General features: G+C 44.7%; 1 protein-coding gene across 2 annotated transcripts in view; it reads left to right on the top strand.

The window, feature by feature from the left end:
- The window catches only part of HTT (huntingtin), a 301,306-nt gene that overhangs the window by 69,210 nt on the left and 219,071 nt on the right, over nucleotides 1–13,025 (top strand). Inside the window, exons 4-10 of one of the 2 annotated variants that reach the window (XM_073574568.1) lie at nucleotides 2,768–2,827; nucleotides 4,141–4,220; nucleotides 4,984–5,122; nucleotides 9,937–10,078; nucleotides 11,289–11,467; nucleotides 11,641–11,845; nucleotides 12,898–12,945. In XM_073574568.1, coding sequence (XP_073430669.1) covers nucleotides 2,768–2,827; nucleotides 4,141–4,220; nucleotides 4,984–5,122; nucleotides 9,937–10,078; nucleotides 11,289–11,467; nucleotides 11,641–11,845; nucleotides 12,898–12,945 — 853 coding nt within the window. The remainder of the gene's footprint in view (nucleotides 1–2,767; nucleotides 2,828–4,140; nucleotides 4,221–4,983; nucleotides 5,123–9,936; nucleotides 10,079–11,288; nucleotides 11,468–11,640; nucleotides 11,846–12,897; nucleotides 12,946–13,025) is intronic. The other variant, XM_073574569.1, reaches the window with a different exon arrangement.

The raw sequence follows: 13,025 nt of genomic DNA, 5'->3' as shown, positions 1-13,025 counted from the left end.
CAAAATGGCTCACGCGGTTCATGAATTTGGCCCAAAGTTAAAAATACTCTTACAAACCGCTAATGGACAAAAGTATTTTTGCTACTTTTTAGCCGAAAGTCAGTGTTTCTAGAAGGAGCACGTTAGTCTTCAATTGCGCTAATAAAATATCCGTCATAAATTTTAATCTAAGAAGGGATTTTTTTTTTTCATTTCTCCAATGAAATTTGCAAATCCTATATTTTTTTAGGAACTATTTCACTTTTGAAACGACTTTGAGGGTCTTATGTGTTAAAAAAAAAAAAAAGCGAAACAAGACCGTATTCAAAACTACATTCAGGAAGTTTGTGAACCCCTTAGGGGCTTCACAAGAATAATAGCAAAGTGGAAGAAAATAATGAAAAATTAAGCCTTCCCCCCCCCCCCAAAAAAAAAAAAAAAGTTTCTTCAGCCTCAGGGATATCAGGACAAAATCGTCTACCCAGCTTGTTGGGCAATTTCTACTCCGCATGCCAGTGCCCCATACGTGGGGTAAAACTACTGCTCAGGTGCATGGTAGAGCTCCAAGAGAAAGCAGTGCCGTGTTGTAAAGCAGACTGTACTTGTATGGCTTCCAGGCACCATGCCGCATTTGTTGAACCTTTGTACAACCCCTGGCAAGAATTATGGCATCACCGGCTTTGGAGGATGTTCATTCAGTTGTTTAATTTTGTAGAAAAACAGCAGATCACAGACATGGCCCAAAACTCAAGTCAATTCAAATGGCAACTTTCTGGCTTTAAGAAACACTAAAAGAAATCAAGAACAAAAAATGTGGTAGTCAGTAATGGTTACTTTTTTGGACCTTCTACACTTCTATGTTGCTGCCTGGTCAGCGTCATACAGGAGACAGAATAGTACACACCTTCCCCATAAAAAACTAATAACACCCAGTTGGACTCTGCAAAAGTTAACTAATTTGGTGCCACACGTTTTGCCTATAACAGAGAGGCGAAATGAAACAAAACAACAACATTTTTTATTCCGCTCTGCAGCCGCTATTACATGTTCACCATGGAAAATTTGCCGAAAGCTCTTCTTTAAAGGGCATCTGTCAGTAGGAGCCGTCTATATGGAAATGCAGGTTGTAGAAAGATTAGTAAAATGATATCTGTGATTCGGTGTCTTTCAGAGAAATTCATGGTTTTCTTATATGTAAATGAGCTGTTAAGATCTATGGGCCGGTCATAGATCTCCAATAGAATCTGCCGCCAGAGCTGCTTATAAATGAAAGTGGGCATTACCAGTGTGAGACATGTAATGACTGTCACTCTGCTCTCCTGAGCTACATGTCTCGCACTGGGTGTTAATAGTTTTCAATGGGGGAACATGTACTCTTCTTCCTCCTGTATGACGCTGACCAATCATTAGCAGAATAGAAGTGTAGAAGGACCTGTAATCATGTTATCAGGGTCACATTATCAAAGGAAGCTAAATAGATTGATACCTTGCTGTCTATGATCTACATGCCCATATAGACGACTTGGAAGGGTTGAGCCTACTGACAGATTCCTTTTAAAAAAAAAAGTATATTTTCTTCTGCGTTGTCATTCCTCTGTTTATTCCTTCTGTAAATGTATGATTAAAAAACAACTGGGTGTTATTATTCCCATTGTCAAATGGGTGTGTCCAGTCTAACACTGCTATCACTGATTGGACGGCGGTATACCATGTAAGGACCATTCCTCCCATCACCCGATTGTCTGTTTTTACATTTCTAGTAGTAGTAAATAAGGAACAGACAACAGAGTTTTATTTTTCATGACTAGTGAAAGTATTTACCAGAAAAGTCTTGCATGTCCTGTTTAAAGGGAATCTTTTACCAGTTTTTGCTTCCCCTACTGAGAGCAGCATAATGTAGTGGCAGATACCCTGGTTCCAGCAATGTATCACTTACTGGGCGGCTTGATATCATTTTGATTAAAATCAGTTTTTTATATGTTGCAAATCTAGAGTTGCTAGAATGTTGAGCTCTGTGTAACCCCGCCCACACCACTGATTGGCAGCTTTCTGCCCATGTACACAGAAGTCTGCCAATCATTGGTGTGGGTGGGATTATACAGATCTCAACATTCAGAGAACTGGTAGATCTGCAGTAGTTAAAACAGTGATTTTGTTAAAACTACAGCAGGCAGCCAAGTAAGTGATACATCACTGGAATCGGGGCATCTGCCACTACATTATGCTGTTCTCAAATTAGCTGTGAAAATCTGGTCTCGGGTTCACTTTAATGCTGTTAAATGGCTCCTAATACTCAGAGTGCTTGAGCGGTTTCAGCATTGTAAGTACTAGGTATATGGCTGACAACTGATGGCAATACCAGATATGTACCTAGTAAGGGGATCAAGGAAGAATGACTTTTCTTTGACACTTCTGAGTATCTAGATGTGTCAGTTTGGTAGTGTTCTCCTCCTTCCTAATCAAGCACATTACTTTTATATAAAGCGATGATCTGAGCTGGCTGCGAGCCCTTACGCTTCGTTCCCACAATGAACTTTTGGTGAGTTTTTGATGTTGCAGAATTTCTGCAACCAGTAAGTAAAATTGGAGACTTTCACAATTTTTTCTCCTAAATTTGCAGTGTAAAAAAATCCCCAAAAGCTCATCGTGGGAACGTAGCCTTATAATGCCCCTTCTGCTTTAGTCCATGTGTCTCATGATCATTACACACGGGCACAACCCGTGTAGGGTAACATGGAGAGCTCACAGCGTGGTCGGGTTTCTCTCACCTTCCCCTCTCTTGTTACAGGCTTTGATGGACTCCAATCTCCCCCGGCTACAGCTGGAGCTGTACAAAGAAATAAAGAAGGTGGGTTCCTCTCCTCTCTGTACATCTCCCCCCCCCCCCCCATCTTCTCTAATCCATTATTTATCGCAGGTGACTCCCGTGTGTTCTGCATCAGTGACCATTACTCCATCTGGTGGAAACAAGTTGCACATTTTGCAAAAATGTGTGCGTTCTTTTTGGGGATTTACACAGTTCCTACTAATTTTCCTAAAGGTGTATGGGACTTAATTGAGGGGCAGGACCCCCACAACTCAACAAGTTTACGGTTGCTTATGCCAGAATTTGCTATAGATGATACTGTAAATCAGTGGCAGCACATAACAAGTGCTCAGCTAAGTAATGATGTGAAAAATTTATAATCAAGCCTGTGATGCTTAAAGGGCGTCTCTCGGCACTAAATGACTGCCCAAACCGAGCACAGGTGCTTGGTGCACCCTTGGTGTGGCCAGATAGTTCAGTGCACATTCCCATCTATTTATTTTCCATTGATCTCCGCTTTTCTCTTCCTTGAGTGGCATCTGTGGCTTTATAGGAGGAGATGGATGGAAAACAAGTAGGAGGTAAGGTGCACTGAATTGCTTGGCCCACGTCAAAGTTGCAACGAGCTCCTGTGCTTGGTTTGATCAGTTATTTTGTGCTGACAATCTGGCGTTGAGACAATTGTGCTTTGTTGTGCTGTTCCTATCACCTTTTAGCCTCTGCCATAAATGTCTATTAAATGCAGATGGCTCGTCTGGAGCCCTGTCTTGCTTTGCAATGAATGAAAAGCGGGCTACACGTGCAAAAGGAGTCAGTGATAAAAAAAAAAATATCCCTTTAAAAGTTCGATTCCAACAATTGAGCACTTAGGGACTTTTAATTGAAGGCTCTAGGGTCTCACCGATCCCAACAGCCGATAGCAGGGGACATGGCACCCCCTTCACTTTTTCAGACACAGGATGATGCATACTTCTTTTTAAGGCACTGTGCCCAGGTAAGCTTTGTAGGTAATTGGGGGAGTGGGGTTAGTTAGGGGTCTGGGCTTGGAGAAAATCATTTTTAAATCCCCTTCAACTTTTTTCTTATATTGTCTTCTTAATTTGTTTCTTTTCTAGCATTTTCAATCACTAAGTATGTATGTGCAGAGGGGGATGTATTGGGGGATGTGACCATAGTCTTAGGAGGCAGGCAGTTCACATTTTACTATTAGAAGCTGCATATGTTTCTTTTTTTTTACCTTCCACGTTTGGGGCAGCTTTGCATCAACCAATATGTCATAAGATTTGTGAGTGTGAAGTTGTGTAATGAGTGAAGACCCTGTAATCCAGGTGATAGATCTGATTCTTTCCTTCTAGAATGGCGCCCCCCGCAGCCTCAGAGCTGCCCTCTGGAGGTTTGCTGCGCTGGCACACCTAGTACGACCACAAAAGTGCAGGTAAATTATGTAGAAAGAAAAAAAACAACAAAGTACATTGTACTGTAGACCATTAAGAAAAAAAAAAGTTCTTAACGATGCAACCATTTTTTATTGTCCCAGTGTATCATTCCCATATATAGAACGGTTTCCATGGTAACAGACTACAACAAACACTTGTGTAGTCTGATATTGAATTTGTACCAATATCCAATTTTCCCCTTTCTTAAATGGCTTCTGTCAGCACAGAATAAGTGTTAGAGCCAAGTGCAGGCGTTCGATGCGTAATTGTGTGGCCTGTCATTTATATCCACCTGCTTGTTTTCCTCCTATTTCCACCTCCTCCTCTCTTTTGATTGACCCCCCTGTTTCCATAGAACCAGAGAAGGGTGGAGATGGATGGAGAACAAGCAGAGGGGTGGTGTGCTTAAATGTTTGCCCCTGCCATGTTGCGCTGAGCGCCTGTGTATGGTTTGAACAGTCCCTTTAATGAACCTAATAGAGTTGGTACCAAACGATTCACACAACTTGGTCCATCGGCCATGACAGTAATGTGTGTGGTTTTTTTTTTAACATGGTTTCTTCGATAATTTCTATTTCTCTTGTCATTTTCCTGTCTAAACAAATGCAAATGTGCTGATATTCCTGTTCTGTGCAGATCGGCTGCGTGTTGCCAGGCCTTGGAGAGCAGGTGCAAACATTTCCATGGTGCTGACCAGCACAGGATGTATCTAGTAATAAAAAGCATTTCACGTAGTAATTGCCTCTTCTATATAACGTTCAGGCCGTACCTGGTGAACCTGCTTCCTTGCCTCACAAAAATATGCAAACGTCAGGAAGAATCGGTACAAGAGACCCTGGCTGCTGCGGTTCCAAAAATCATGGCCGCCTTTGGTAACTTTGCGAATGATCATGAAATCAAGGTAAGGCGGCCCTACTACTGACACTGATAAATAAGGGTGATAATTACATATTTAAAGGGTCTGTTTGTTAGTAGGTGAATTCGACTGTCATATTCCCTTTAAATGGCTACAGAGTCATCGTTTTTTTCAATGAACGTTATTCCCATCTTCCTAACGGGCTATTGTCATATTAGTCCTTGTAAAAACAAGCAATTTTGCAACTTGCTTTTTATTAAAAATTTCAGCCTTCCTTGAAATGGTAACACTTGTTTATAACTTGTTGCTTTGGAGACCGACCACCACTGCTAGACTGTAAAACGTGCTGTGTTTACAAGCTCCCCCCCCCCATTGAGTTTGTAAGTGCTGCTTTGGCGCTAGTCAGGTGTACTGGAGTGTGCCAGCTTCTGCGCAGTGGTTGGTCGTGTACTGGAGTGTGCCAGCTTCAGCGCATTGCAGCGGTGGTCGGTGGTGTACTGGAGTGTGCCAGCTTCAGCACAGTGAATAGTGGTTGGTCGTGTACTGGAGTGTGCCAGCTTCAGCGCAGTGCAGCGGTGGCCGGTCATGTACTGGAGTGTGCCAGCTTCAGCGCAGTGCAGCAGTGGCCGGTCGTGTACTGGAGTGTGCCAGCTTCCCCCCCATTGAGTTTGTAAGTGCTGCTTTGGCGCTAGTCAGGTGTACTGGAGTGTGCCAGCTTCTGCGCAGTGCCGCAGTGGTTGGTCGTGTACTGGAGTGTGCCAGCTTCAGCGCATTGCAGCGGTGGTCGGTGGTGTACTGGAGTGTACCAGCTTCAGCGCAGTTCAGCGGTGGTAGGTCGTGTACTGGAGTGTGCCAGCTTCAGCGCAGTGCAGCGGTGGTTGGTCGTGTACTGGAGTGTGCCAGCTTCAGCGCATTGAAGCCGTGGTTGGTCGTGTACTGGAGTGTGCCAGCTTCAGCGCATTGAAGCGGTCGTTGGTCGTGTACTGGCATGTGCCAGCTTCAGCGCAGTGCAGCGGTGGCCGGTCGTGTACTGGCGTGTGCCAGCTTCAGCGCAGTGCAGCGGTGGCCGGTCGTGTACTGGAGTGTGCCAGCTTCAGCGCAGTGCAGCGGTGGCCGGTCTTGTACTGGAGTGTGCCAGCTTCAGTGCATTGCAGTGGTGGTCGGTGGTGTACTGGAGTGTACCTTCAGCGGTGGTAGGTCGTGTACTGGAGTGTGCCAGCTTCAGCGCAGTGCAGAGGTGGTTGGTCGTGTACTGGAGTGTGCCAGCTTCAGCGCAGTGCAGAGGTGGTTGGTCGTGTACTGGAGTGTGCCAGCTTCAGCGCAGTGCAGCGGTGGCCGGTCATGTACTGGAGTGTGCCAGCTTCAGCGCAGTGCAGCGGTGGCCGGTCGTGTACTGGAGTGTGCCAGCTTCCCCCCCATTGAGTTTGTAAGTGCTGCTTTGGCGCTAGTCAGGTGTACTGGAGTGTGCCAGCTTCTGCGCAGTGCCGCAGTGGTTGGTCGTGTACTGGAGTGTGCCAGCTTCAGCGCATTGCAGCGGTGGTCGGTGGTGTACTGGAGTGTACCAGCTTCAGCGCAGTTCAGCGGTGGTAGGTCGTGTACTGGAGTGTGCCAGCTTCAGCGCAGTGCAGCGGTGGTTGGTCGTGTACTGGAGTGTGCCAGCTTCAGCGCAGTGCAGCGGTGGTTGGTCGTGTACTGGAGTGTGCCAGCTTCAGCGCATTGAAGCCGTGGTTGGTCGTGTACTGGAGTGTGCCAGCTTCAGCGCATTGAAGCGGTGGTTGGTCGTGTACTGGCGTGTGCCAGCTTCAGCGCAGTGCAGCGGTGGCCGGTCGTGTACTGGCGTGTGCCAGCTTCAGCGCAGTGCAGCGGTGGCCGGTCGTGTACTGGAGTGTGCCAGCTTCAGCGCAGTGCAGCGGTGGCCGGTCTTGTACTGGAGTGTGCCAGCTTCAGTGCATTGCAGTGGTGGTTGGTCGTGTACTGGAGTGTGCCAGCTTCAGCGCAGTGCAGCGGTGGCCGGTCTTGTACTGGAGTGTGCCAGCTTCAGTGCATTGCAGTGGTGGTCGGTGGTGTACTGGAGTGTACCTTCAGCGGTGGTAGGTCGTGTACTGGAGTGTGCCAGCTTCAGCGCAGTGCAGAGGTGGTTGGTCGTGTACTGGAGTGTGCCAGCTTCAGCGCAGTGCAGAGGTGGTTGGTCGTGTACTGGAGTGTGCCAGCTTCAGCACAGTGAATAGTGGTTGGTCGTGTACTGGCGTGTGCCAGCTTCAGCGCAGTGCAGCGGTGGTCGGTCGTGTACTGGAGTGAGCCAGCTTCAACGCAGTGCAGCGGTGGTCGGTCTCTTAGGCAACAAACTGTAAACAAAAGTGTTTATCTCAAGAATGGCTGCAAATTTTAACAAACATTACATTACAAAAGTGTTTGATTTTACAAGCTCTATCCAATAATATCCATCTATACAAACATGGGGATAACCCTTAAATTCCTTTTACCTTGTGTATAGATCTCTTCTGCAGACCAATGTGTCCTCATGGTCAGGGCTTCGGAGTCGTGGAGTCGGTGCTCATTTTGGTGGAGTCGGTATAAAATGGACTGACTCCTAAAATATATAATAAATTGGGTATAGTAATTCAATGCAGAATGTGCTGAATATTTTTTCATAGGAGTTTGGGAAAGTTATGAAATGTCCTATAAATGGCTGTTCTATTCCTGATCTAAGGCTACATTCACACACAGCGTTTTTCAGCTGCAAACGCAGATCAGCTTTTTAAAAAACCGCATCACCTGAAAGGTTTTTGAGCTCATAGATAGTGTTTTCAATAGCAAAAGCAGATTAGAAATCTGCTCTATCCATCCATTTATCCATATCTGTCTATCCATATCTTATCTGTACCAAAAAGAATGAAAGCCGGGTAGCACACAGACTAACACTCCTTTTTTTTTAGCACCAGTCATGTACACCTCAGCTGCCCAAAAGAACACCCAGGACAGGCATTGCTCGTCTTCAGTAACACATCAACATCAATTGATAGTTGGAATAAATAGACTGCATTCATCACATCTTCTTAAGGTGCAGGCTTTATTTTCAAATGTAAGAGTGTGCAGTATGAGGTTCTGCGGAACAGTATGAAGTTCAGCCCCCCCCCCAGGTTTGATCCTGGCTACGCCCACGGTGTGAATGTAGCCTGAGGATCTAGGCTTTGTCTTAGCTAAGTCATAGTGTATATACAGTACAGACCAAAAGTTTGGACACACCTTCTCATTCAAAGAGTTTTCTTTATTTTCATGACTAGGAAAATTGTAGATTCACTCTGAAGGCATCAAAACTATGAACTAACACATGTGGAATTATATAATTAACAAAAAAGTGTGAAACAGCTGAAAATATGTCTTATATTCTAGGTTCTTCAAAGTAGCCACCGTTTGCTTTGATTACTGCTTTGCACACTCCTGGCATTCTCTCGATTGAGCTTCAAGAGGTAGTCACCGGAAATGGTCTTCCAACAGTCTTGAAGGGGTTCCCAGAGATGCTTAGCACTTGTTGGCCCTTTTACCTTCACTCTGCGGTCTAGCTCCCCCCCAACCATCTCGATTGGGTTCAGGTCTGGTGACTGTGGAGGCCAGATCATCTGGCGTAGCACCCCATCATTCTCCTTCTTGGTCAAATAGCGCTTACACAGCCTGGAGGTGTGTCTGGGGTCATTGTCCTGTTGAAAAATAAAGCAGTAATCAAAGCAAACGGTGGCTACTTTGAAGAACCTAGAATATAAGAGATATTTTCAGTTGTTTCACACTTTTGTGTTAATTATATAATTCCACATGTGTTTATTCATAGTTTTGATGCCTTCAGAGTGAATCTACAATTTTCATAGTCATGAAAATAAAGAAATCTCTTTGAACGGGAAGGTGTGTCCAAACTTTTGGTCTGTACTGTATATATGTAATCAATATTACATAGTGTACTACATATTTACAATTTATTACAGTTTTTTGTGTTCTAAAGTTGTATTCCAATAAATAGATATTATGTTCTATCAAAATATCTTGATTATTGTATCATAAAAATGATTAAATGTCTGATGTTCACATTGTACTACAATACATTTTTCACTTAAATATAAGCAATATGTGTGGGAGTCCGAGTTGTGGAGTCAGTCGGTGTAAGGGAAATTGAGGAGTCGGAGTCGCAAGGTTTGGTTACCGACTCCACAGCCCTGCTCATGGTGTCAGACAACAAACCCCGACTCGTGATCCTGCAACTATACTCTCTTCCACATGTGCACACCTCTATTAACTGTATTCTAAGGGATGCATTCTATGGGATGCATATTGGTATAAAGCAGTGGACAGATGGGGGCAGTATGACTGTGGGATCAGACTGCAGAGTGAACTTGTCACAGATCTGCACAGGTTGGGTTATAACTTATTGATTGCCGGGTCTATCATCCTTCTCCGCAGAGCCCTATGTTAAATGAAGCGATGGAGCCCATGCCCGACCTCCACTCCTTTCATCGTCTGAGGCTCCCGGAAGTAACTCTGAATTCACTTTTTTTTTCTCTGGCTGTCCCATGAAAAATGACTGGGAGCGGAAATCCAGCATGTGCATCTCTGCTCCATATAACATAGGGCTCTGCAGAGATCTCTGGGTAGAAGGGGGTCCGTGTGGCTAAGTTACTCCCTTATCTTGTGAATTCTGTAAATACCCCTTTCTGGTCAATAGTGTTAGTGGGGGGAGGGACACAGCATTAGTGTTGGGGGGGGGGGGGGGACACAGGATTGTGGGGTATATGCCCTGGTATTAGTCGGTGCAACATGATTGTCAGATCATGTACTGAAAGTGAATAACCTCCTATTCTGCCACCTTACAGGTTTTGCTGAAAGCGTTCATTGCCAATCTGAAATCCAGCTCTCCCACAATCCGCCGCACAGCAGCTGGTTCTGCCGTCCACATCTGTCAGCATTCCCGGCGAACTCAGTACTTCTACACATGGCTTCTCAACGTGCTCCTGGGTACGTGCCTCTGTCTGTGTCTGCTTTCAGCAAAGGCGCTGCATGAAACGAAGAACGTCCGTATTTCCGGTGTATTTTAGACCGTGTGGAGCGACCTGGCTGGTCACAGTGTAAGATGTGGATGTCCCTTTATTCCTCCACATTCTCTAAGGTTCTGGAAACCACGCAGTTTTGTAGTTCCTTTATTGGTGTCCCAATAGCATATATTTACACCCCGAGTGGGATGTCTGTTAAAGGGTTTGTCCACTACAGTTATATTTGTTATCAATGCTTAGGATATGTCTTCCCAGTGGGAGAGCAACACCTGGCACTCCAACCGGTTAGCGGCACAGCACCGCTCCATCAGCTGTATAATGCTGCAGATCCACCCCTACATCAATGAATAGAAGTGGATTGGCAGTATCCGCTGGGGCCATTATATAGTTAGCGGTGCTGTGCTGTTCCACTCCATCATTGATCACGTCTGGCTGACAGCGGTGCCAGCTGATTGGTAGGAGCACTGGGTTTTACACCACCACTAGTCTGATATTGATGACCTATCCTAAGCATTGACCATCAGTATGAAAGTACTGGACAACCCCTTTTAGAGGAGTTGGTAACAAATACACTTCACTGGACTTTTTTTCTTTAAAAAAAAACAAAAAAAAACAAAAACTTTTTCATGCTAAATTTTCCAAAATTTCTCACGTGGTTCATGAATTTTGCTAAAATAAAAAATCCTAATATTTTATTATTATTATTATTATTATTATTATTATTATTATTATTGTTATTATTATTTTTGAGCCTTATTAGAGCAAAAAGTTGCTTGTTCTGTTAAAATGTCTCAGACAACTCCTAACTTTTGCCCAAACATTTCTGACATGCATAAAAAGTTGGAGTACATTTGTGCCAAAATTTAAAAAGTCTCAATTGGTAAATTGGCCTCAAATATCTGGAAGACTGAAAACCACAGCCAAAATGGCAAACATTTATGACCTACACTTCATTACAAATTAATAAACGAATTTGGCGCAAATCAAAACCTGACAAAAAAAAAAGCACAAAAAATAGCCAAAATAAACTAGCAAAAACGATGATGAGTCGGGCTTTTTGTCTCTTGGTTGTCATCTTGTTCACTGTTTTGAAATCTTTTTTTATTCTTAAGATTTTTATGGTGACACGGATTTCCTCTATTAGGATAGGTTACTAAATTGTAGTGTTTTTGCAGGTTTGCTGGTTCCCATTGAGGACGACCGCCCGACTCTCTTGATTTTGGGAGTCCTGCTAACACTACGCTATCTAATTCCACTACTACAGCAGCAGGTGAAGGACACGAGCCTGAAAGGAAGTTTTGGGGAGACCCGGAAAGAGGCTGAAATCTCCCCTTCTGCGGAGCAGCTAACGCAGGTGAACCTTTCATGGCCGCTCGACTCCATGTTTGATTTTACTCGCCATCTCCCACAATGCAGACGTTTCCTCCATCACAATTTTAGAATATCGAACATAATTTTAATATATAGATTTTTTTTTGTTTGTTTCAAATCGAATATGTCAAGCGCTTATTTTTTCTGTCTTTCTAGATTTATGAACTGACATTACATTACACCCAGCACCGGGATCACAATGTGGTGACGGGGGCTCTGGAGCTGCTGCAGCAGATCTTCAGGACGCCCCCCATTGAGCTGCTTCATGTCCTCACCACATCCGGGGGCGTTCCACGTGTCAGCGTGTGCCGAGATGACACTCAGGACCGTGGCCGCAGTGGGAGCATAGTGGAACTCATAGGCAAGAGATATAGTAATATGCATCTAACCTATGTGTCACATCCAGACGTTTCTTGGTTTTTCTTTTTACCTTGCCATTAGTAAGAGTAAGCCATGCCAGGGATATGTAATTCTTATAATAGGACTCTCTTAACCCTTTATTTTATTCCTAGTAACATAAGGCATAAATCGCATTGTCCCGCAGCTCTGTTCACACTGTTTCCATCCCTTTTGATATCTGGCCTGATATTGCATTATGCTACCCGCCATCTACTGTGGCACCATGCTCAACCGCAAAATCATGCACAACCCGCCAACTGGACCGTGTGATGTTGGACTGTGAAAGCCTTGGATTATCTCTGATTAATATTGTTACTTGTATAATCGCTAAGCGCTTGGTTATAAGTAGAGTTGAGCGAATTTGTTCTTTGTTCGGGTTCCCGCTTACTCGGCTTACCGAATAAGCTACAGCGGGAGCCCGGATACATGGAGCATGCCGACTGATCAACTGATTGGCGCCGCAGCTGCATGTGTCGCGGCTGTGTAAGTCGCAGCACATGCATTGGGAGCCTGTGTTTTTGGCTCTCCATACATTTGCTGGGACTCTAGTTATAAGTTCTAATGAAAGTGTTCCTCCTACGCCTCCTGTGACCCCTAATGATACCATACCCACCGGCTGTGCAAGAGACCTCCCAGGCACCTGATCGTGAAGTGAGCCATGCTGGAGAAGCCCTTTAAGCTTTGATTTAGGTCCTTAATTGTTTCATTTACAAGAATACATGTTGGGGGCTGTGAGTGCAGCGCTCATCCATGCAAATGGAGATGACGTTGGCCTAAACAGCCGAGCTTCTCTGCATTTTACCTGTGTCTTAGATTTTAGGCTAACCCTCTAGTCCATTATGACACTGGTCTCACAGCTCTGCAATTACTAATAAGTGATCTCTCTTGTGTTAATATCTGTCCATGATTGACTGCGGGCTGATCCTCTAACACGAATCACGCCAGAGGGGCTCCCCTAATACTGCATGCTCCCTATTAACGTCTCTCCACTCTTCCATTCTCTGTGATTCGCAGCTGGCGGGAGCTCTACCTGCAGTCCTCTTCTGTCCCGGAAGCAAAGAGGTGATTACTGATTATCCTTCCCTTCCCTGCTCCGCACTTACTGCTTTCCTAACCTGTCCAATCATTTGCTTGAAAAATAA

This window comes from Dendrobates tinctorius, unplaced genomic scaffold (genome assembly GCF_039654945.1).
Source record: "Dendrobates tinctorius isolate UK_male_01 unplaced genomic scaffold, ASM3965494v1 ptg000039l, whole genome shotgun sequence".
Lineage (NCBI taxonomy): Eukaryota > Metazoa > Chordata > Amphibia > Anura > Dendrobatidae > Dendrobates > Dendrobates tinctorius.
This window is presented reverse-complemented; position numbering and strand designations above follow the sequence as displayed.